Below are 22719 nucleotides of genomic sequence, written 5' to 3'. Positions count from 1 at the left end.
TATAAAACCAGGTATTTGTAAATATCCTGTCACTTCACAGAATCGCAGAATCATTTCGGTTGGAAAAGACCTCTGAGATTGTTGAGTACAGCCTTTGACCAGACACTTCCATGTCAACCAGACCATGGCACTGAATGCCACATCCAGTCTTTCCTTAAACACCTTCAGGGATGGTGACTCTACCACCTCCCTTAGCAGCCTATTCCAATGCCTAATCACCCTTTCTGTGCAGGAATTCTTCCTAATGTCCAACCTAAACCTCCCCTGGCACATCTTGGGACTCTGTCCATATTCTGTGTTCACTTCAGTGAGTCATGCAAGATAGAATAAATTTCAAAAGATGCCTAACTAAAATGTACATTTTAGGCTGGGTTTGTAATGTAGGAGGGGTTCGTGTTTAGTCAGCCACAGATTGTTTTGAGGGATATTGCACAGAGCTGAGTGGGAAAACAGCTTTTGGAAACGGGTGGTAGCTGAACTCCCATTTGGTTTGGAGAGCTGTACTCTAACTTCTGACTTCTTTTTTCCTGTCCCTTCCTTGTTCTTGCTGTCCTCCAAGCATGGCCTTTATCTTCATTTCCTGACAGTCACTCCCAAATTCTGCTAACCATTTTTTCCCATTTTTGCCAGGACATTAAAACACCATTATTGCTGCATAAGTGCTTACACTTTGAGATTAATGGGTAGTGGGAATTCATGCATGAGTCACCACTTACAACAGTCTATGGACTCGAGCAGATATCAAGGTTTGTGCTTCCCAGAAGGCTTAGAAATGTGCTTTCTCTTGACAAAGCAAAATTGGAAACTCAGATTGTGTATGAGACATGTTTTGTATGCAAGGTACATCATGAATTTCTGGCTCTGCTTGACAGTGTGGTCTCTGTTTAACTGTTTTGTGCAGAACCAGTTACTGGAGAGCTAAAGGGTATGATCTGTGCATGGCATGGCATCTGTCCTTTCATTCTTCTGCTGATTGTTGTGTGATTTGTTTCAGTGTTGTGTAAGGTTTGAGGAACGGATTAGTGGTAAATCCTCAAATATGTAAAGTCAGGTAATGCTCTTTGTTGGGAAATCAGTGCTGTGGATGCATCTCAATTTCCACAGTGCCAGAGGCATGAATGGGTTTTCTACCTTGATACCTTATTCCATCCTCACTGTTTAGCCTGTGAAGATATGCTTGGAAGGCATGAGAACTGGCACTCTGTGGTGTGTCTGCCAGCTACAAAGCTACACCTGAATCCAAGTAAGATTTTTCTGTTAGTCAGGCTAGATAGGAGCAGGTTGTAAACAGTGAGAGGAGGCAGAAAACTATCAGCAGTCTCAAACAGGGAATCTCCCAGTGTCCCTGCACACGGAGGGGAATGTGGCATCTGGCAGGCACGTGGGTGTGACATGCTCATGCCTAACCTGACTGGGAGGCTCTGCACAGGCACGGGGCCTGTCTGATCCTGTGGCATGTCAATCAAGAAAACGAAACTCACAGAAAACTACTTTTTGGCACAGTTAACTTGGCAAGCTCAGTGCCCTCAGCTCATTCACGTGGAACCAGATGGAAGCACAGCAGCGTGGGGACACAGGGTGGAGGTGAGGAAGGGTGGCCTTCCCGTCACACTGACACTTGTCCAGCCTGGAACCAGCGAGCTGATGGAGCGATGGAGCCCCGCTCCGTGGCGGGGTGCATGGGCTGCTCCTGCTCGCTGTGTTGTGCCAGCACAGCTGTTCCCATGGCCTTGTGCTGAACCAGTCACTTTTCCTCTCCTCTGCTGTGCTATCTTTCAGGCTGATCAGGGCAGCACAGGGGCTTTCATCCTGACTGTGGGAACATCTGTACCAACACAGCCCTGCGGAGGACGTCTGGGAAGGAGTGTGGAGGTGGAGGGATGTGAGAGGAGAAAGTAGAGACTTGTTGCTGGGAGTGGGAATGCAACCTTGCACTTGAGTGCCAGGAGGAAATATCTCCTCGAGATGGGTTACAGTAGCTCACTGCTGCTGTTCCCTACATCTGTTGTGTGCAGAATTATTTTTGGAGCAGGGCAGTTAATGGCTGTCGGATTTCTCCCTTGGCAAAGCAAAGCAAAGCAAAGCTTTTAATTGAGGGCAAGGTCTGAATTTGATGGCTCTTAAAAATTGGCATGCTTAGCTGAACTGGTGTGCTTGCTTGGCTGAATCTGCTTTTTCTCCTCAGTTTTATTTTTTGGTTTAGAGATATATGTTGCGATTATCCTTAAGTATGATCGAGACTTGAGAAATAATTAGTTGTACAGCATACACAGAGGCTGTGAGGAAAAACCCAACACAATGTTTCTCAGCCCTCTAAAAATGCCACAAATGACCTCTCAAGTTTTGCTGGAGAATGTGTAAAGTCCCTCCTGAGACACTTCCTTGCCATCTTTTATTCCTTAGGTTTCTGTGGAGATACAGCCTCTGCTGCTGGCTTGTCCTCAGTTATGTCAATGGGACCAGATGAAAGATATCATACAGAATTTAGGGGTAAAAAAAGGCCTGGATCCTGTTTGCTCTAACAGCAAAACAAAAGAAATGGAATATGGAACAGGGAGGATGAAGAGGTGCTTAAATTGACACAACTATTAAAAATAATAATAATAAGTCACACCTCTAATGTGGCTTTAGGGGAGGAGGTTCAGTTCTTTTGCCTTAGCTAAAGGGGAAGGAAGGAAGATGAAGAAACTGAATATTTAATTTTCTTAAAGTGCTGGTGAACACTACCTCTCCTCCATTCTGATGCAGAATTGTGTTTGCCTCTATGAAGTGTCCTTGCCCATCATCCTGCTAGGTTCTGACTTTATACTATGTTACAAAGGAGGCAAAAGAGAAATTAACCTTCTTTTTCATGTTTAACTTGTGGAGGTGGTTGAAGGTGCAGTGTTTCTGTAAATGGCTATCCCTCATTTTTTTGCAAGTACCAATAAAGAGTAGATGAAAAAGGCTGAATGGCTGTCTTCTGTTAAGCTTCTCTTCTTCAGGGAGCGGGCTGCTCTACATTGAGGGGCTTTATGAAGCTGATGGTGCCAATGTTCCAGCCAAACTGGGGGCAAGCAGTGGTCGCTTATTGGTGATGCACACAAGTACCCTGTCCTAATGGTTGAATTTTCAATTCTGCCTAAAAATGGTGATGTTTCTTTCAATTATAACCATGAATTCAAAGTGTGTGTCTGCTTCAGCAAGCTTGTTGTTGGCCAGAAACATTTTACCTGTATGTACAGCTGCTTTTTGCCACAAGGGCAGGCCAGGTCCCCAGGCTCTGAGGAGAGCGGTAGGTGTGTCATGCTGATTTTGCTCTTGGTGTGGATTCTCTGCCTGTGACTTTAACCTGATTATTTTCGTATTTGTCTTTGATCTCTGCTTTTTGCTCTCAGTGAGGCTCTGTAAGGCAACACACCTACTGCAAGGCTCCCACAGAACCAGGCATGGTGGAGGATAATGCCAGCAGTGGTAGGCCTCTGGGGGAAGGGGAGAGGAGAAGAGGGAGAGAGGAAAAGGTGAAAGGGAAGCTGCTCCTCGGGTGTAAGGGAGGGCAAAATTGCTGTATCCCTTGAGAGTTAATATGTAGAACCAAGTTAGAAAAATCCTTGTTCCTGCATGATTTCCGTAGCAGGATTTCTTCACCTCTGCAGGCTGGGGGTGAGGGAGCAGAGTGGCGTCCCTGAGAGGTTTTGCTGTACAGCCACGTGTGCCTTGGGTGTGACTTTAAAAATAGAGTTGCTACAACAGGTGGACACAATTATAGGATAGTTCCCCAAAATAGCAAAAGCAACCATCAGTTTGCTTGGCAAGCAGAATAAAACTTCCTTCATTTTAGCTTTGCAGAATTCAGTTCTGAAATTCCCCACCAGAGCTGACCTGGGTGAGAGGAATTGAAAGAAGGAGGTGGAAGGAGGGAATGGTCTTATAGCAGGGCTTTCCTTGTCTAGCCTTACTACATGTCAGAAAAAGAAAGTGCAATAAAGGGATAAAAGTTGTTAAGAAAGATATGTTTCTGTCCTATTTGGTGTGTGTCTTCTTTCTTTAAAATTAACCAGGTACAGATGTTTCTTCTGATTTGAAAGACCAGACTTCCAAGCTTTAGCCTACTCAGTAGGATGGTGACTGTGGCTTTTGTACAGGTAATTTGAACTCTGGTCTGTGTAAATGTCTGAGTTAATACACACTATCACTGTGACTTCCTCCTGCATCAGGACTGCTCCTCCACCAAATCTGCTTACAAGGACTCCCTCACTAATGTGAATACAATTAGTACTAAATTCTGAAATTGACCATGACAAATGTCAGTTTAATCAGAATGTCAGCTTATCAGAGCATCCACAAATAAAATCTAATGTTAGCTGAATATTGTAATGCAGGAAATGTCCTAATATTACTTGTCAAATGCATTTAGACCAGATGTCTGATGTAAAAGCAGAGTCAGTAAAGTAACAACTGTTCTGCCATTTGTTTTGGTTTTTTTAAATACAGTCTTCATTTGTAACTATGCAAAATGACAAGCCAAGCTGTGGGGTCTCCCAAAACTGCAAATAAAATTAAGAGTTGAGAAAACAAGACAGCTCTAAGCTTTCTCCCGGAATAGAAAGCTTGTCTTTCTGTCACCCAAAACAGGTTGCTGAATAGCTACAATTACTAGACAAGAGGTTTGGAGTGAAAGTCTCAAAGACTGGAATTTCTCCTTTTGAGAAACCAGCAAAGCAAAGCAGTGATACCACAGCCAAGGGTTATTGGAAGAGCTTTAAGTAGTTTGATCCTCAGAGATTGCTTTTGACACAATGCATATTAATTTTATATTTTTAACCAAGAATATCTCAGGCAACATGAGAAAACCTAATGACATAAACAGTTTTCTCTCTACACAATGTTTTAGTGTTTACAAGCAAGATCTTGGCAAGCCCTTGCAGTCTGAATGCTTCAGTGACTCTCTAGTGCTGCAGAGAGCAGACCAAACAGCTGAGCATGTGTTGGTACCTGCTCTGTTCCCACCGTGGGACTGGAGTGCTCATCAGGATGCCACAGCCAGCTTCAGCTGCTGTGACCTCAAAGGCAGGAAATGAAGCTGGGAGTCTTCAGAAGGGTTCAAATTTGTTAGTTTAACACAGCTGCTGTCTTTTGTTGGTTTTGGAGTATTTTTCCCCTTCTCCTAACTCTCTTTGTTATAGCTTAGTCTTTGCAGGATTTTCCTATTTCCAGATAGCATGAACTTTTGTTTTAGGATTTCCCTTCTTCCCAACCTGCAGTTCTGTTTTTCTGGCAAAACATACATGGCTTTGCATCAATTCATATGAAAATGCAGCTATATAATGCTTGGAAATGAAAGTGCTTTGTCTGATGGTAGTGTTGTCAGATCTTCATTAGCACCGAGGGCCCTGTTGTGGTACAAACCCTTTTACAATACATATGTTAGCCAAGTCATGGTTTTGAAGAGCAAAAAGTGCAGCACCAATTGCTTATATTTTTCTTTTTCCATTTATTCTATAAATAATTTTTTTACAGAAGAAGTAGAATCTACTTTGGCAAGGAAAGTGGATCAAAGTCTGTTTTTTTGTATGTGGCCCTTGTATTTCATTACATGGCCTTTCAATTTCCATACGTGGAAAGAGAGATACCTACCCAAATTTTGACCTAACATGCAAAGAGTGTGGAAAAAATGAGCCCTGAAGCTAGCTGTCATCTGGGCTTGTGTAAGATAATCAAAACCCATCTGGATAGAAAATATGCTTCTTTGAAAGTACAGCAGGTCCTTTGGATTGGATTAGTTTGGGGTTTTTCATAGAGAAACTTAAAAAACCCGTAGTTATGTTCATAAATTGGAGACTTTCTCTGTTTGCTGAAATCATTATCTCTGGAATGTGAAAATAGAACAAAAAAGAAATGCAAGAAGATCTTTATTTAGGGTAGCACAGCTGTTAGTTTTCTGAAGAACAGGGTGACATGCTGGAGATAAAAAGAGTAGAGATCAGTAAGTTTCTTCAAAGGCCACTATTACATTTTCATAAAAGCATTTCTTCCTTGGTGTGGTTAGTCAGAACATTTATCTGAACAGCCGGGTTGCCTTTGGTCTATCTCCTGTATTTTTGGCATTCTTGGCTCCTAGATGAAATAGCCCTGTGGGTGAAATTGCCCTGTAGCTGTAATTTCTTTAATACAGCTCCTCTTGTTTGGGGCAGGCATACTTGGTCTTATTTGCATTGTAAAAACAAGCTCCCCAATTCCCAGGCTGTCTTGACAGACACGGGACCTCAGCTACAGTTCCACAAACATACCCAGCCTGCTTCCTGGGGGTTTATCTCCCTCTTTCTTACTAGTAGCCTTACTGGTAAGCAGTCAGGTATTAACTCTCAACTCCAGGTTCACATCGACAGAAAAACTTGGGAGCAAAATTTAGCCACAGTATAGCACATAAAAACCTTTTAATCCGATGTTTGAAGAATTACAGAAATCAAGCTGTCGGATGACTTGTGGTTCTACTCCATTAACTTTAATGAGGTTGAGTTTGCAAATCTGTTGCAGTAGCTTTTTAAGACGACAGTGTATTCAATAGTATGTTTCCTTTAAATATATGCTGATGATACTGATGATAATATTTTTTTTAAAAAATGATTTTTTTATTGTATCTGTGTTCCCTTCCGCTGAAGAGGAAGGGAGGAATTGTGTTTGCAAATGGTTAGAGCCACATCCTGCAGAGATCTGCACAGCAAAGATGTGCACTGCTTCATTATTTCATAGCAACAGGTGTGCTGGCTTAGCACCGAATAACTCTCTCATGCTCTCCCCTTCAATTATACCTCTTCCTGGAGCTGGCAGCTGCAGCAGAGATCAGCCTCCTCCCCTGCTGGACTGAGCCTCAGTAATTTGTTATTCCATGTGGCTGAGGTCTGCAACCTGACCAGAAGCTCAGTGCCTTGCGCAGGGGTGAGGGGAGCAAGGAGGGTGTGCATCCCCCTTTATGGTTTGAACTCCTGGCAGCCTTCCACGCTCCAAAGGGCCCAGTCCCTGCTCATGTCTTTATTCCTGAGTGAACAGCACTCAAATGAACTCCTCTGTGGCTCCACTAGGAGCAGCTTCCCTGCAAAAAAGCTGGGAGCTGCAGAGAGATCAGGTTATGGCAGTAAGTGACTTGGAGTTAGACTAACTGGAGCACTGCAGCCTCTGTCCCATCTGATGTGGCCTTTCAGGGCTTTTCCTCCTAATTGAAGGTTGTGTGTGTGCAGGGAGGATGGGAATTAGGGGCAGCACTCAAAGTAAATTCTGCAATGATATTTTTGAGACTATTTGTGTTGTATCTATACCAGCTGTATTGTTTTTCCCCCTTTTCCGTGTATATTTTGAAAAGAAGTTGGCATTTAATCACTTGGGGTTGATGGAGTTGGACAAAAAGTGTGGGTTTGCATGAAGGACACATGGGAAAAGGAGACTTGTTTTTATCTCAAGTCCTTCTAAACTTTGCCAGTGGTTGTGCCTAACAGGAGAAAACATGTATATATACCTTGGGAAAATCTGGCACTGCATTAATTTAATTACAGAAAACATACAGAAAATATCCTGTTCTCCTGCTATTTTAAAATGCTGTAAATCATGTGGCTTCCTCTGATGTCATGTGTGTCATTGTTTAATGTGAGGTAGGGGATGGGAAAGGTAGGTGATGTACTTTCTGCACAAATTAACTCCAGGAAAGTTAATGGTTTGACCTTCATCCGTAGGAAAGGAAGAGATAGGAGAGCTGTGTTTTTAATGCTTGGAAAAGTAAGAAAGAATCATAAAGACAGGAAGGGGAAAATACATTTTCACACATGATCTCATTGTTAATTTTTTCACTGGTAATTTATTAGCCCAGCAAATGTTGACTACGACAATTAAATAGTACTTGACCTAGCTACAAAAGGACTTCTTGGTTTAACAGAACAAGCTTAAGTCTGAGAGACCCTGATATTCAGAGAACTTGGCTCTGATATGTTGAGGATGAGGGGATTTGTGATGTCCACCTGAATGCTGAGCAACTTTTTTTTTAACAGCCTTTTCCAGTGGCATGTGAGAATGGTTGTGTTGGAGCAAGAAACAGTCTGCACAGCTGGGGGAGATGCAGCTTCTCCTGGTGGGGTGTTTTGCAATTGAGAACTTCCGTAGAATGACAGTTGTGTTTTGTTTCAGAAAACACCATAATTAGGAACTTTGCCTTGTAAAGTGGAGTTTGTTTTTGTCATCTAAACAAATTTACTCAGGAGTGACATCTGCCTCAAATATTTGAGATCTGTTGGAATCTCAGTGAAGTTGCTCTAAGAAATTGAGAGATCAGATTAAATCCTTAAAACCTGCTTCTGACCTGGGCAGCCTTAGTTTCAGTAGTGATGGTTTAAGGTTTTTTCAGTGTATGTTCAGTGAAGATTTCTGGGATCAGACTGCTCATGCATTAATGCCACTAGCAGGCAAAAATGGGGGCTTAATTTCTCTCTTAGGCATATGCAAAAGAAAAAAAAGGAGCAAGGGAAACCTACTTCTTTTTAGTTAATCCATGACTTTAGGAATAGAGAGTGAGTTTTTAGTGTGGCATTCATTTATATCCCCTTTAAACATGAACCCAGACCTCAGACTTGGTCTATGTGTCGAGTGGTATCCTGGTACTCTTGGACTTCAGGGCACCAGAGTAAGTACCTGAGTGCTGCTTCTGTAATAGCAAAGTGCTGAAAGAGTAAAGGTGCCCCAGTGTCCTGGAAGAACCTGTTTGTCATGTCAAGAAAATGTTGGGTTTTATTTTCTTTTTGGTTTTTTGTTTTTTTTTTTTTTTTCAATTAGTTTGTAATTCAGCCTTTTAATAAAGCAGCTGTCTCCAAAACACCTTTCTTAATCTGAATGATAGTTACGTCTGTATAGGCTTGTTGTGTACACATGCTCCTGTTCCTCTTCTGTGTGCCCAGGTGTTGGGGCCAGAGCAGGAGTCTCAAGGGAAGGGGGTGGTAGCCTTGGCTTGTTTTTCCTGGTTTTTGCTGGGTTTTTGGCACCCTCTCTTGAAGGCAGACTCTGTGGGGGGGTTTCTTCCAGTCCTGCTAAACAATGGAGTTGAGAAACGGAGGTTCCAAAGGGGGAAGACATGAAGAGGACTAGCTTTTTTATTTCTCTTCCACTACTTTGTGCATGGACCTTCCTCTCCCAGACCTTGCCTCTCCTCCTCTATCCATCACCCAAAAATTTCTGTGAATAGAAGAGCTTTTAATCCTTCAGTGAGCTTGGACTTTGCTGTGAGGCAAAGATAGAAGCTGAGGAACTGGAAAAAGACTTGATTCTTTTATCTTAGTGTATCTGGTATCATGTTCATATTCCCAGTTTGAAAGAGACCTTTGTTTCTCTGCTGAGAAGGCTTCAGAAGTGTGGTGAGACTCATAGTTTCTGATGTTTCTCTGATCCCACAGTAGCACATAGTTGCAGCTCAATTGCTGCTCAGTTGGTTTTTTTGAACTACATAATTTTCTTTAAATTGCACATTTTGTAAACTGACTTGAAGAGTTAATAAGTGTTTTAATAGTAACTTGTAAGAACATAGTCCAGGTTAAAAATAAAATTACAGCTGTTGGGGCCAGACTGAGTTCAAGGCTTATTAGTATTGTCTTCAGGAAAAAAAAAAAATCTGTTCTTACTAACAAGGGTTTGGGTTACAGGCCATTAGGTGATTAGTAGGATGACAAGTGCAGCAGGAGGAACTGCATGTCAGCATTGTCAAGCTCTTCCCAGCATCTCTTTGTGCGAGTAAGACTGAAAAGCAGAACTGTGGTTTGTTCTTGGCTCTTCTTCACTGGCCCTCTGTGGAAACAAGCTCCCATCTGGCAAACCAGGGAGCTGTGGATTCAAGCTGTGCAGTAACCGGATGTAAGGGAAAGAGTTCTTGCTTGGACATGTGCTCCTAGGTTTGACTAGCTTCTTTTTGAGGCAGATGCGGATATGCCGGGGGGAGGAAGAATGTGGGGTTTTTTCCCCTGTATACCTTCAGAACTGAGTCTCTAACGCTGTGGCTTTTCTCTCTTCCTCCCTTTCCAGTCCTTCCTCCAGTGCTGGTTCCAAGGCACAGCGAGTACAACCCCCAGCACAGCCTTTTGGCGCAGTTCCGCAACCTGGGACAAAACGAGCCCCACATGCCGCACAACGCGACTTTCCCGGACTCTTTCCAGCAGCCCAACAGTCACCCGTTCCCCCACTCGCCCAGCAGCAGCTATCCAAACTCACCTGGAAGCAGCAGTAGCACCTATCCGCATTCTCCAGCCAGCTCAGACCCGGGAAGTCCTTTCCAGATGCCAGGTACAGTCAGCTTCCCTTCAGAAGGGAGAAGGTGGTTGGACATCACTGCTGTCATGGGTCTTTTGCTTTTTAACACCAAATCGGCCAACACTTGTGTTCAATAGCAAGCTGAGAGATGTAAGGTAATAAAGAGTATAGAATCTCTTTGTCTGGTAATATTGAAGGCTTTAATATTGTGCCTGTTTCAAACACAGTTAAAACATTACAGTAGAACTCCTCTGGGGTGTGGGGAGGGATCCAAAATATTCTGGGGACATTCTGGTTCAGCAGTTTAGCCCACAAAGCATAGTGTTCAATGCACTAGAAGTGTGGTGCTAGAGATCATCCTTGCTTAAGAAAGAGATCATCATAAGTTCAGCATAAGGCTTTAGCTCTGCAGAAAAAGGATATTTCTCAAGGTGATCATGGTACTGCTACTTGATAAACAATTTCTTCGCATAGTGGTGTAATTTCAAGCAGCAAATATACTTCAACTGAAACACAGGTCCTTAAAACAACTCTTTAGGCAGTTTTACTACCTAAAGTCAGAGAAGTAAGAGCCTTCCTTTGTTGACTGGTGTCTGTAGAAAATTCTGTGAAGCTGCCTTATTTTGATCTTTACATGTGGCTGGATAAAAAATACTGCAGAAGCAGTCTGTAGTGGATTTCTTGATCTGTATGCTGGGAGAAGGATGCAGTACAAATGCTTACTGATGGTTTTTGCCTGTTTTCTTCAGGGGCTGAGGGAGGGTATGTGTAAACAAAGCAGCAGATTTGTGAAAATCTGTTTCCTATTACATGAAATTAATATCCATAGATTTTTGCTCTTGATAATTGTTTCAAATTTTTCTCTTGTGAGTGAAGACTACTGAATTTGCTGGAAGGAAGGAAAGTGTATTGGCTTTTCTAAAAAAATGTGAGGAGTTCCTGTGAAACCAGCTGGTTTGTTTTTTTTTTTTCCTTTTTTTTAACATGATTGCTGTGGTTGGGGGCTCTTCCAACAGAGATAAAGACCCAAGAAGGTCTTCCTGAATGCTGGCTTGTGGAAGTTCACTTGATCTTTGAAGGTCTGTTCTGTCCACACGCCCTTAATGTCAGCAGCTGCAGTGAAGAAATTGAATTAGAGGGCAGGTCAGGATACTGATGTCCTTGATGCTTATTCCTGGACTGTTGTCCATCTTGCACTAATGGGAAAAGAGGCTGACTTGTGAAAAATACAAAAATAAAGGGGCAAAGCAGTTATCCTTGAAAACTTTCTGGATACTGGTTAATTTGTAATTTGTTGCCTGTGGCCTTGGAATCTTGTGCATGACCAACATCATGTTTGCACAAACACAAACACTTAAGGCTCAGTAAAACATGAGACTGAAAATCCAGTGCAGTTTGTTAAGCTTTTAATACAACCCTGTTGCCATCTCTGTCTTTCTCTGCTGCTTTCTTATCCAACTGAGGGTGTTCAAGTAAGGGAATTAGACAGGCACCTGCCAGCATTAGATGTAAAGCTCTCAACAAAATACTAGCTAAACAATAAGTAGTTAATAAATGTCATGAACACATGTTTTCTTAAAAAATACATTAAAAAAAATCTAAACAAAACCACCACTCCACAAAAACTCCCAAAACTTACAAACCATTCTCCTGCCTTTTGTTGATGCTAATTTGGTTTTCAGAGTTGTGGAATCCCCTGTGATTATTTGCTGTAGTAGTTTGCAATCCATACTCTCAGTAATGGAAATAAATGTGGGATGAGCAGCAGCAGAGACAGCACAGTGGTAATCTAATCCCAGCTTTTGCAGCGAAAGCTTGGAGGGATCAGGCAAGGGTTTCTCTCGCTCTTGGATGTACCTCTGTGCAGTTGATCTGGAGGAGAGTGTCCTCTGGTGTATTGGGAAATGGTGACATTGGCAACTTCCAGCAGCTTCTAAGAAATCTTTTGGGAAGCTTTCCCAGAAGTGGAATAGGCAGCTGAAGGGCAGTGCTGGCTGGCACACGTCAAACAGGGCTGAAAGCCGTATGTTAATGAGTGTGGTCACTGTGCACGGGTTTGTTCTGTGCTGGTGATGCAGCCCTGAATGGGACAGGACAGAGACACTGACAGAAATTCTGAACCCAGATGGCCACTTCTGTAGAATTAGGGTTCCTGAACACTCTACTGTTCCCAGCCTATGGAAACAGAGCTAATACTTCGCACTGACAATGATAAGGCCCTGGATATAGCTGGGATGTTTAAATACTTTGCTGGTAGAATTGTGTTGGAAACAGAAAAGCTCGAACTGAAAGTTTTCTGCTCCAATTTCTGTTCACTCTTAACATACTCAATATCTACTCCTGGCTGGGCCCTGAGATCTCTTTTGTGCCCTGATGTTTGTATGGCACTTTCAGCCTGCAGAACCGTGGGCTGGAAACACAGCTGAGCTTTCTTTTGTGGCTTTATGTGGGGGTGAAGTGACTTGTTTTTATTGCAGTTGTGCTTAATATGCACAGTAATTCTTTGCTTTCCTTATTTGAGGTCCATGATTGCTTTTTTCAGATTTCTGGTGGGTGGAAGTTTATAGCTGAGTCAGGCTGGAAGCATTTGCAGGTTCAAACTGTTTATGTGGATATGTAGATGTGCTTTAAAGAGAGGAAAGGAGTCGTGTATCTCTGCCTTTTCTATATTTAGCTGATACTCCTCCGCCCGCTTACCTGCCTCCGGAAGATCCGATGACACACGATACCTCCCAGCCCATGGATACCAACATGATGGCACCTGCAATTCCCCCTGATGTACACAGGGGAGGTAAGAACACTTCCTTCATGTTTTCTGCTTCACTTCTTAAGAGTAAAGAACCTCCAGTTCTATTACTATTACTAGTAATAACTGAGTTTTAATTTTGGATGGATGTTATTCATGAAAATTTTTGTCTGCAGAAAAGGGAAAAAAATGGCCATTTAATTTTTCTTTTGTTGTGAGGGATGAAATAGTAAAGCTGGAGATTATTTATAAATATAAATATTTATTTAAGACAGGAATCTATCCCGTGACTCTTTAAAAATGTAAAATATATGAGGTTTATTACTTTCTTACTCCCAACAAACTCAAAGACCAAAGTAATTTTATGTTTTCTATTGGAAACTTCCACTAATCTCTGAACGGAAAGAACTTCTATGAGGCTGCACATTTCTGCATGTGATACTGAAATTACATGTGTGCAAGCAAAGGAATCTCTTTCTCTCTTATGATTACATTGATTTATTGGAGCAATGCAGTTAATGCTATAGAATACCTGCTGAATTGTGAGTTACAGTAGATGTGGTCAAATAATAGCTTTCCAAGCAAAGACTTGACCAGAGGAGGGATGCTAAACTGTCAGTTATGTAAATGCCCAGAGACGTTTTATATGGGCAGCTGGAATATCTGCATTTTTTCCTCTGAGACAGTACATCTTATAAAATTGTGCTTTTTTGTTATGTTTTTGTCCTGAGTTTTAAACTTTAGTCTTTAAAGAGTATGTTCTGCTTTTAATAAAGTTCCCCTTCTGGTTATAAGAGCATTTACGGTTTTTTGTATTTTGTGTAGTTCCACCCTCTCGTCCCATTTTCATCTCATCTTTGAATCACGCAGTGATAACACTTGGTTCAGAATACAGAGTTACCTGCCTGAGGAATGGCATTGCTACAGACTTTAAAAATCTGTATTTAAATAAAGACCTATTGCTTATTGCTTTATGTACTGTGACACAGACATGTTTTTACACATTGCTTGCTAAAGCCGCAGCAGCAGCCGCCACTGCTGAGCAAAGGATCGGGTGCATTCATCATCACGTCGTGAGAAATGGCCCCTTCAGCTTACACAGTTGTGGCCCATGCCAAGAGAGAGCAGCAAGCTGGATGCTGTGCCAAAACAATTATCAAGATCACAAGCACAGGAACAATTTAACTGTTGTGTTTTGGATTTTTTGGTGTTGGTGGGTTTTTTTGGGTTTTGGGGGTTTTTTTTGGTACTTGCTTTGCTGCTAAGCTCAATGTCTGGTTTCAGGAAGTATATCTGCCCTCTTAGAACAATTTGGATGGCTTTTGTGTTAGCCTGTTTTACTCTGCTTGGAATGAGTTTTGAATGTGATAAACCCCATCTGTAGCACTCCCATTTTTTGCTGATCACGCAGACTACACTTCGCGTGTGTGAATAGTTTGCAGGAATTTTGGGCCAGAAATTTACTGCCCCAAAATACATTTATCAAACTTTATGCCTAACTGCAGACCTCTGCATGTGTGTCCCTCTCCCAAAACACATGAGTACTGTAGAATTCCTCTAACACATGAGAGTTGATGAAGAGAAAAGGCTTTACATTTTTCTTCTTGCTCTTTATCATTCAGCCATTTCAAAATAAAAATTGCGTCTATTGATATTTTTCCATTCTAGTAGTTTAATACAATGGATTTTCATCTCTGTCCCTTCATTAAAAAGAAAGACTTTTGGGTGCCTTCACATGTTTATTATTCACATATGTATGCTGTGATTGCACTACTTTTAAAAAAAATCTGCCACAGGTTGTAGAAGAAGAGTTTTTACTGTGAACTTACTGCACCATTTTTGTTGCAAACTTTTTAGCAGCATGTTCTTCATGGTGATTTGTTAGCCTTAAGAGATTTGATTTAACAAGCTGCATCCTGTCAATGAAGTTGGGTAATTTCCATTGTTGGCCCATGCTGGGAATAGAGAGACTAAACGCACCTGCTCTGCATGACTTAAAGCAAATGCAAGGAAGTCAGTATGAAATCTGTGTGAGAGAGATATGATTAATTCTGTAAGAATGGCCAGCTGGCAAGATTTCTTCCTGACTTTGAGAACTGGGGCAAAGCTGCAGCTTTGATAATTGCTGGCATCTTTACGGGAATTAAAAATGTAGTAACCTCTTACTAATAATTAAAGACTGGTTTTTCTTCATCTTTTTCTTTCTTTTTTTTTTTTTTAACAGTGATGTGAAGGGATAGGAAGTGCCAGAGTATCAGGAAAGATGAGCTTTTTACCAGTGTTTTTAAGCAAGTAATTAGCAATAAGCACTATGCTCAGAAGTTTTGCATAGTGATGTAGGATGTGTTATCCTGCTCTTGATTATTTCCCACCTTTTGTATCTACTGTGTACTGCTGGCTCGAGGGGGATTTTTGCTTTTTGTAACAAAACCTCATAGCGGTGTAAGCTGTGAACAGAGGAGAATATGAGCACAAATCTTAGTTGGCTGATACCAGTAAAAACTTGGAGCTGGGAGAAGGAAACTTATGGCCAGAAAAACAAGTTTTCCCATAATACCAGTCTCATTTTCATTGTAGCACTTTGCTTTGGTATCTGTGAATTTGGTGTTTTAGCAGCAAGTCCTAGTCTTAGTAGTGAAATTGTGTCCTTCATTTGAAAGAAACCACATAAAGCAACCACAACCCCTGGGTAGCCTCCTTTTATTTGGAGGCAGTTTAGCAATTTTTGGCTGTATTTGGCACCTTAAAGAATGTGCTCTGGGTGGAGATAGGTATACGAAGAAGCCTGGAGTTGTTGGATACCCACTGGGAAACTTCTTGGCTAAGGCCTTTGGTATCATCTGGAGAAATTGTTTCCCATGCACAGTCACAAGTGTGACTTCAAGACTTCCATGTGTTTCTAGTGCTTGAATGATGAGAAGTGAACCAGGAATTGCCTGTCAGCTTTCTGTACAATTCCCAGCTTCAGTTAGGAGCTGCCAAGGAGGAACTTCTTGTTACGAGCATCTGGACAACTACATTCTGAGAAATCCTTGCTATTACTGAGCAAGTAATTCTTTTGGTGGTGAAGAGTTGGAGATCTTGCATTTGGTAGCAGTTGATGAATAAAAGGTCCTTATTAAATACTCTCTTCCTCCCGTTCCTCTGCTCTCCAGCCCAGTGTAACTGTTGGGATCCTGTGTGCGAATGCCCTGTTCATCCTCCAATCCCAAGCAGTATCTCTTCATATTGTGGATGTGCTTCATGCATGTTCTGCAGACAAATATCAATCTCTCTTAGGTTTTTTGAAGTCTCCTACCATTCTCCCAAAAAACCCAGGAGAAGGATTTGGTCATGCTCTGGATGCTGAAAGATTGATCTGCTGACTGTATATTTAAGCTTCCTTGCTGTATTTCTTTGTAAAGTGAGGAATGGTTTTTGATGCAGTTGTGTGATGCTGTTTCTTCCTGTTGCTATACAGCTTTTCAGTAAGCAAACAGGTGACTTGTAGTTTGTTAGTAAAATGAACTGAACTAGAAGTCCATCTACTGAATAGGAAAGAAAGCTGAGTTGTGCAGTTGCACCATTTCTCTGCTGTCTGGGCCTGCACTGTGGCATGTTGTAAGAAAACAGGGCAAGGATATTGGGGCACTGCTTGGGATGTGCCCAGGAGCTTCCTGCACTTTTCTGCTCATACCTAGTGCCAGCCTTTGTCTCTTCTGAGTCTTGAGTAGAAATTATTCTACTCCATGTAGCCCAAATCTGCAGGGCTATGACTTTTACACATCGAGCCTGTGTTCCAGCACTGTTAGGCTGTAAGGTTTCCATTGTTACTTTCCAGATGTCCAGGCAGTTGCTTACGAAGAGCCGAAGCACTGGTGCTCCATCGTCTACTACGAGCTGAACAACCGTGTTGGGGAGGCGTTCCACGCGTCCTCCACCAGCATCCTGGTGGATGGCTTCACTGACCCCTCAAACAACAAGAACAGGTTCTGCCTGGGGCTGCTCTCCAACGTCAACCGCAACTCCACCATTGAGAACACGAGGCGGCACATTGGCAAAGGTGGGTTTGGGATCTGGCCATCCACTTTGGAGCTGGGTGGCATTTCCCGACACATACAACCTGGGCCACTTCCCTCAAGAGTAAGCTGCTCTTCCTAGGATGTGGGAGAAGTGCCTGTGTTGGTAAACATACAATTTTCTGGCCTAGTCTTATAAACAAAGTATTGTTCCCACCTGGTGTGTAATTACAGGAAGCTTTTACCCTTAATCAATTTTTAATTGCCTGAAGGCTATCGAAATGTAAATTAGAATGAGAGGTTAAGGCAGTTTGTGTAATGAAATGGTTTTGATTTATCTTATAGCTGTATATGGAAATCCCCATTGTGGTTCTTGGCACCAAATTTTTTAGGTAGCCTTAGTTCTAACATAAATTAGCTATTCTAAGATGTATTTTGGGAGAGAACCTGCTAAATCAGTTTATTCCAAATGCATGTTTCACAGGCTGGTGATTCTTTCCGTGGGAATTTTTTCCTTCCCTTCCATGTCTGTGACAGTCTTGCAAAAGAGAAAATCTTCATCTTTATGCCTGACTAATACAGTCCTCTTTTCTGAACTCACCTGTAATGCAAATGGCAGGCAAAACTGACATTGCCCCCTGCTATGGGCCATTCCTGCAAGGCAAATATTTTAGGTATTTACATTATTTGTAAACTGTAAATTTTCTGAGACAGTTGAGGGTTCAGCATGCCCAAGCAGTGGGGTGGATGTTTTACATGCCAGTTCATGAGAGGAGGAAAGAATTGAAGCTGAAGAGAACTGTCAGGTCCTCGAGTCTGAGTCCCCAGTCTGGAGAGCTTTTCTCTTCGTAAGAACTTGTGCAGCTCTCAGCAGTGCACCACACCTGTGTTGTGCCACTCAAGTGCTAATACTTCTTCCTTCTTTTCCTCTCCATCCATCTTCCCAAGTATCAGGATATTTATTTAACACCTCATTCATTTTTCCTGTTAAGAGTAACCCAGCTGCAGGCAGAGTTCTGCTGAAGCACTTAACTGTGTGTGTACCAAAGCAGAGCGTGGGAGAGACAAGGATGCAGTTGAATAGTAAATGTGTACAAGTGATGGTGATGTAGAACTGTTAGTCTTTGAGAAAGCAGGAGTAAATCCCAAACCTGAAGACATAGCCATAAATGTTTTTGCAGATCAGGTGGGAGTATGCATGTACCCACACAGTCAATGGCAAAATCTTACATGACAGAGCACAGTCAAGGCTTTCTTACTGGACTGTAGTCGAGTTTTTTAATTCTGTGTGTTCACCTCTGGGATTTGTGACATTGTGGGAGGTGAAAGGTTTAAGTAGCAAATAAACCATTTTTAAACGCAGAACGTAAATTTTTGGGCTTTCTCAAAACCTTTGGAATTGACTCCTACTGACACAAAGGTTCTCTATATGCTACTCTTCTGGGGCTTTGCTGCTGTGGAAGACAGGTGAGGGAGCAGGCACTAGAAGGGGAAAGCACTGTAAAATTTGTGTGTACCCTCGTTTGGCAGAAATGGCTGAGGAATTTGAAGGCCTTTTTGAAAGCTTTCTGAAATCAAAGCTAGCTGACAAAACTCATGCTACCCAAACTAGCATTCAAGACTTTTCCAGAGCATCAAGCTTGGGGCTGCTTTAGTAGCTACAAATGATGCAGCAGGTTTCTGCTCTCTCTGCTTGGATTCCCAATTACTGCTTCACTTAAATATAACAAGAAAAAGTTCAAGTGGTCAGGTTGTCCAATGGAAGGCATCAAAACTACTGTGCTTGCGGGTTTAGTGTTGCTGAATATATAACATGTTGATTCCCCTTACATACATACATACATGCATACATACATACATGCATATGTACACATAGCCTTCTTTCAGATTGCCTGCTGATGAAAGAGAAAAGTAAAAATGAAGGTTGAAGACAGATGATGTTCTGATATGCAATTAAGGTTTATCTCTTTAAGCAGAAGCCTATCTCTGTGGAGAAAGAGCATGAAAACACATGTGACACAGATGTGAATTTGTCAACCCTCCTTATGGCAACCTTCTCCTCGCAGGGGTCCATCTCTACTACGTTGGTGGGGAGGTGTACGCTGAGTGTCTGAGCGACAGCAGCATCTTTGTGCAAAGTCGGAACTGCAACTACCACCACGGGTTCCATCCCACCACGGTCTGCAAAATCCCCAGTGGCTGCAGTCTGAAGATTTTCAATAATCAAGAGTTTGCTCAGCTTCTGGCTCAGTCTGTGAACCATGGCTTTGAGACAGTGTATGAGCTTACGAAGATGTGCACTCTCCGGATGAGTTTTGTAAAGGTATGTCAGCATTTGCTTGAGATTATTTTGTAAGTAAAGTAAATTGTTTTTTCTTAATGTCATGATTTTGAATGGTCCAGTAACTCTCTTCATCAGCTTACTAATGGCTGTTGAATTTTAAGGATGGAATGCTCATTGGGTCTAAAGCAGATCTCAGTGAAATGAAGTATTTGGGGACAGAAATCCATCTGACCCACATACTTAGAAAGCTTGAGGTGACTTGCAGAAGATGTTTCTTCACGTAAATCCTCTAAATCCTGACCAGCAACTCCCAAATTAGGAACTGCAGTCATTATGTAGAATAATATGCATACTTTTCTATTCTAGGAAGGCATGCAAGGTCAGGATTTGTGATGTGGCTGTTGTGTGAGTGTCAACATAGGTACTGATATAAAAGGGCTGGTCCTTACATGAAAGTAATCAAATGAAGATGGTGATACGCTGCAGTGCTCTTCATGATGGGAAGATGGGAACTTTCAGATGTGTTAAGACAGGGGTTCCTAAAATTGAATAGGCTGTTTACATCTCTGCAGCCTACAGAGCTGTATGGCAGTGTTGCCTAAACAAACAGGACGTCTTGTGTATTGGAAGTTGCACTGCACAATGTTCAGAGCTGCTGCCACCTGTGCTGGGAGCTGGGCAATCCCTTCATTAGGGGTTAATACAGAGCAGAGCAAACTGTACCTCCAAATGTCATGGTCTTCTCTTCAGGCCTGCCCCAGAAATGGTTCACTTACAAAACAATTTTGAATGCTTTTAAATATCTCTTTGTATCTTTGGTAATTACTGTAACAGAATCAGGTGTGAGCTGAAACAAAACCTGTCTTAACTTGAGAAGTAGCCTGATGGGTAATGGCCATGCCCTCTTTCTCCAAGGATGAATGCTTCTGACTTACTGCTCAGCTTATCATCTCCATCCTGAGAACAATACTTTGGTTCTTGTCAGACAGATGCTTCACCCCCATTTCCACATCAGTCTATCACCTCATCTTTTAATTTTTTGATCTGTTTGGCAGCATCTCCCCCCAGTTTGTTCTGTTTTCAGTCTTGGCAGAGAAGATTTGAATATCCCCCTCTTCAGAGGCTTTATAGGGACGTCAGGCAGCTGGCAGTGATGTATGGGGAAATTTTGCACTGTCACAGGGTATGCCTTTAAGGATTTCCATTCCAAGAGTTCTGAAACAATACTTTTTCCACATTTATGATTTTTTAGCTTTTGATTTGTTTGTTGAAATGTGGTAATAGTTGGTGGGTACTATGGGTGCTATGCCACCCTGCTGATAATGACTGTTGAAAGCTATTTTGGTAAGAAGTATACTTTTCATGTATTTAATACTATAATATAAGGTGATTTGTTTTTTCTTTCCCCACTTATGATTCTGTTTCCAGGGTTGGGGAGCTGAGTATCATCGCCAGGATGTAACGAGCACTCCTTGCTGGATAGAGATACATCTCCATGGTCCCCTTCAGTGGCTGGATAAAGTACTTACTCAGATGGGCTCTCCTCATAATCCCATTTCTTCAGTGTCTTAAAAAGTCCCAAGCTCCTGCATTTTGGAAACAGTTGAGCCTTGCATGTACTTGAAAGATGTATGAGTCAGACACACATTTTTATTTTTTTCCCCCTCAACTGGCAACAGCTGAAAAAGAGCCATGAAAACACTTGACTTCTGTGACCAACTGCTGGATTCAGAAAACAAAGATAAATAAACCCCTTTGACATACTGTGGGTATAAAGAATTCTAGTTTACATTGTAATGTACTATTGTGGAGTTGATTTGTGGGGCTTAGTACAAGAGGGACAACAGAGCCAAAGCCAAACTCAGTGTGCTGGACCCAGTTCCCAAAGGATTTTTCTGTAGCCGGCACTCTTAAGGTTCTCCTTCCTCATTCAGCACTCGCTGGTTTCCCCCTTGTCCTCTGGAGCTAAGAGTGGATGTTGGCCAAGTCTGCTTTTTGCAGCCTCTCTTCAGTACTTCTTAAAAACATGAAATTGATGGTTGCTGTTCCTTTGAAAGTAAAAGAAATCATAAGGTTTAATCTCAATAACTGTGTGCTATCTCTGAAATTGTGTCCTGACCATACTGCTGTAAGAATGTTAGGTATGTTCTTTTGCTAAATGTATGTATGGTGTATTTGAAAGTTTAGAAATAAATTAGATTTAGACCATAAAGGAATTAGGAATATTTGAATGGGGGGAGGTGGGAGTGGGAGGGGAAAATGACAACTGAAATGTAGAATATATTGTAAACAGTGTGTGTTAGTTTAAACTGAGGTCTGAATTTTGTTGTGCATTTTGTTTTCATAGTGGCTTCACCTTCTTAGTTTGGACTATTTTTGCCTCTTCCTTTTCCCCCAAAGCAGTTGTGCAGCTTCTTTTACCCATGAAGAGGACAAAATGATTAATTACTGCAGTTTGAAGGCTGCAGCTCTATGTATTTCAAGACAAATTTGTACAGAGTGCTCTTTAACTATTGAGCAGTTTTATACAGTTTATGTAACAAAAGTAGGCTTTTAATTTTGTGAGAGAATCTTGTTTTGCCAAACCTAGTAATTGTTAATTGTTTGGAGGACTTCAGTATCCCTGTGGGGGTCTAGTTCAAACTTTAAAAATATATATATTTTTAATTTTTTTTTTTTACTGCTTGGTTTATTTTCTTCTCTTTGCTCTTTTATATTCATGTAAGCTGTAGTACTTTTAAGTACTTTTATTCCAAAACGAGTGAGTCCTCTTTACTGGAAATTTTGAATAAAACCTGTTGTTACTGCTTACATTTGATTAAAACCTTGTCTTGTCCACTTCTTAGCAGACTCTAAACAAACCAGATAAAGGTGTGGCCTTGGGGGAGGAACAACTAGAAATGAAGATGTGCTGAGCTTACGCATAATGATTAGTACAGGTTAGTAGCTGTGCTAAACTCAGGAGTGAGGGGAGGCTGAGCAGCAGAGCTCAGTGTATGTTCAGCCAGACACAGAATGCATCTGTCTGTCACTGTAAAGAGGAATACCCCTTTTTGGACTATGAGTCAATCCCACCTTTTTCTCTTTTTTTTTTTTTTTTTTGTTAAAGTTAATTCCACTGCTTGGCTCAGTATATATTTTTAAAATTAACAATTCTCCCCCTGCACAGGGGAAAAAAATCCCATAATGTTCAAGTTCCCTATAGAGAAGAACCTGGTACTTCTAAATTCCAAGAACGGGTTTTTTGGTTTTGTTCAGATTCAGTTTGACATATCTTTTTCATAAAGAAGCAGTCATACCACAAATGTAAGTCTTTAAAATAAATAAAATTTAAAGATGACCAAAAAGAAAAAGAATGCTCGCTGCTCAGGCACTGTCTTTGGTTTTGATATCTTCAGCCCCTGCTACATAAACTCCCAGCTGTTCCCAACAGT

At 41.6% G+C, this 22719-nt stretch overlaps 1 protein-coding gene across 2 annotated transcripts in view; it reads left to right on the top strand.

Moving 5' to 3' along the window:
* Positions 1 to 22109, top strand: part of SMAD1 (SMAD family member 1) — a 44688-nt gene extending 22579 nt beyond the window's left edge. For both annotated transcript variants that reach the window (XM_069012875.1, XM_069012876.1), the window contains exons 3-7: positions 10033 to 10290; positions 12932 to 13048; positions 16824 to 17045; positions 19068 to 19324; positions 20714 to 22109. In XM_069012875.1, coding sequence (XP_068868976.1) covers positions 10033 to 10290; positions 12932 to 13048; positions 16824 to 17045; positions 19068 to 19324; positions 20714 to 20857 — 998 coding nt within the window. In that variant the 3' untranslated portion in view covers positions 20858 to 22109. The remainder of the gene's footprint in view (positions 1 to 10032; positions 10291 to 12931; positions 13049 to 16823; positions 17046 to 19067; positions 19325 to 20713) is intronic.
* The last annotated feature ends 610 nt before the right edge of the window (positions 22110 to 22719 follow it).

This window comes from Aphelocoma coerulescens, chromosome 4 (genome assembly GCF_041296385.1).
Source record: "Aphelocoma coerulescens isolate FSJ_1873_10779 chromosome 4, UR_Acoe_1.0, whole genome shotgun sequence".
Classification (NCBI taxonomy): Eukaryota; Metazoa; Chordata; class Aves; order Passeriformes; family Corvidae; genus Aphelocoma; species Aphelocoma coerulescens.
Note: the sequence above shows the minus strand (reverse complement) of the source record. Positions and strands in the feature narration are given on the sequence as shown.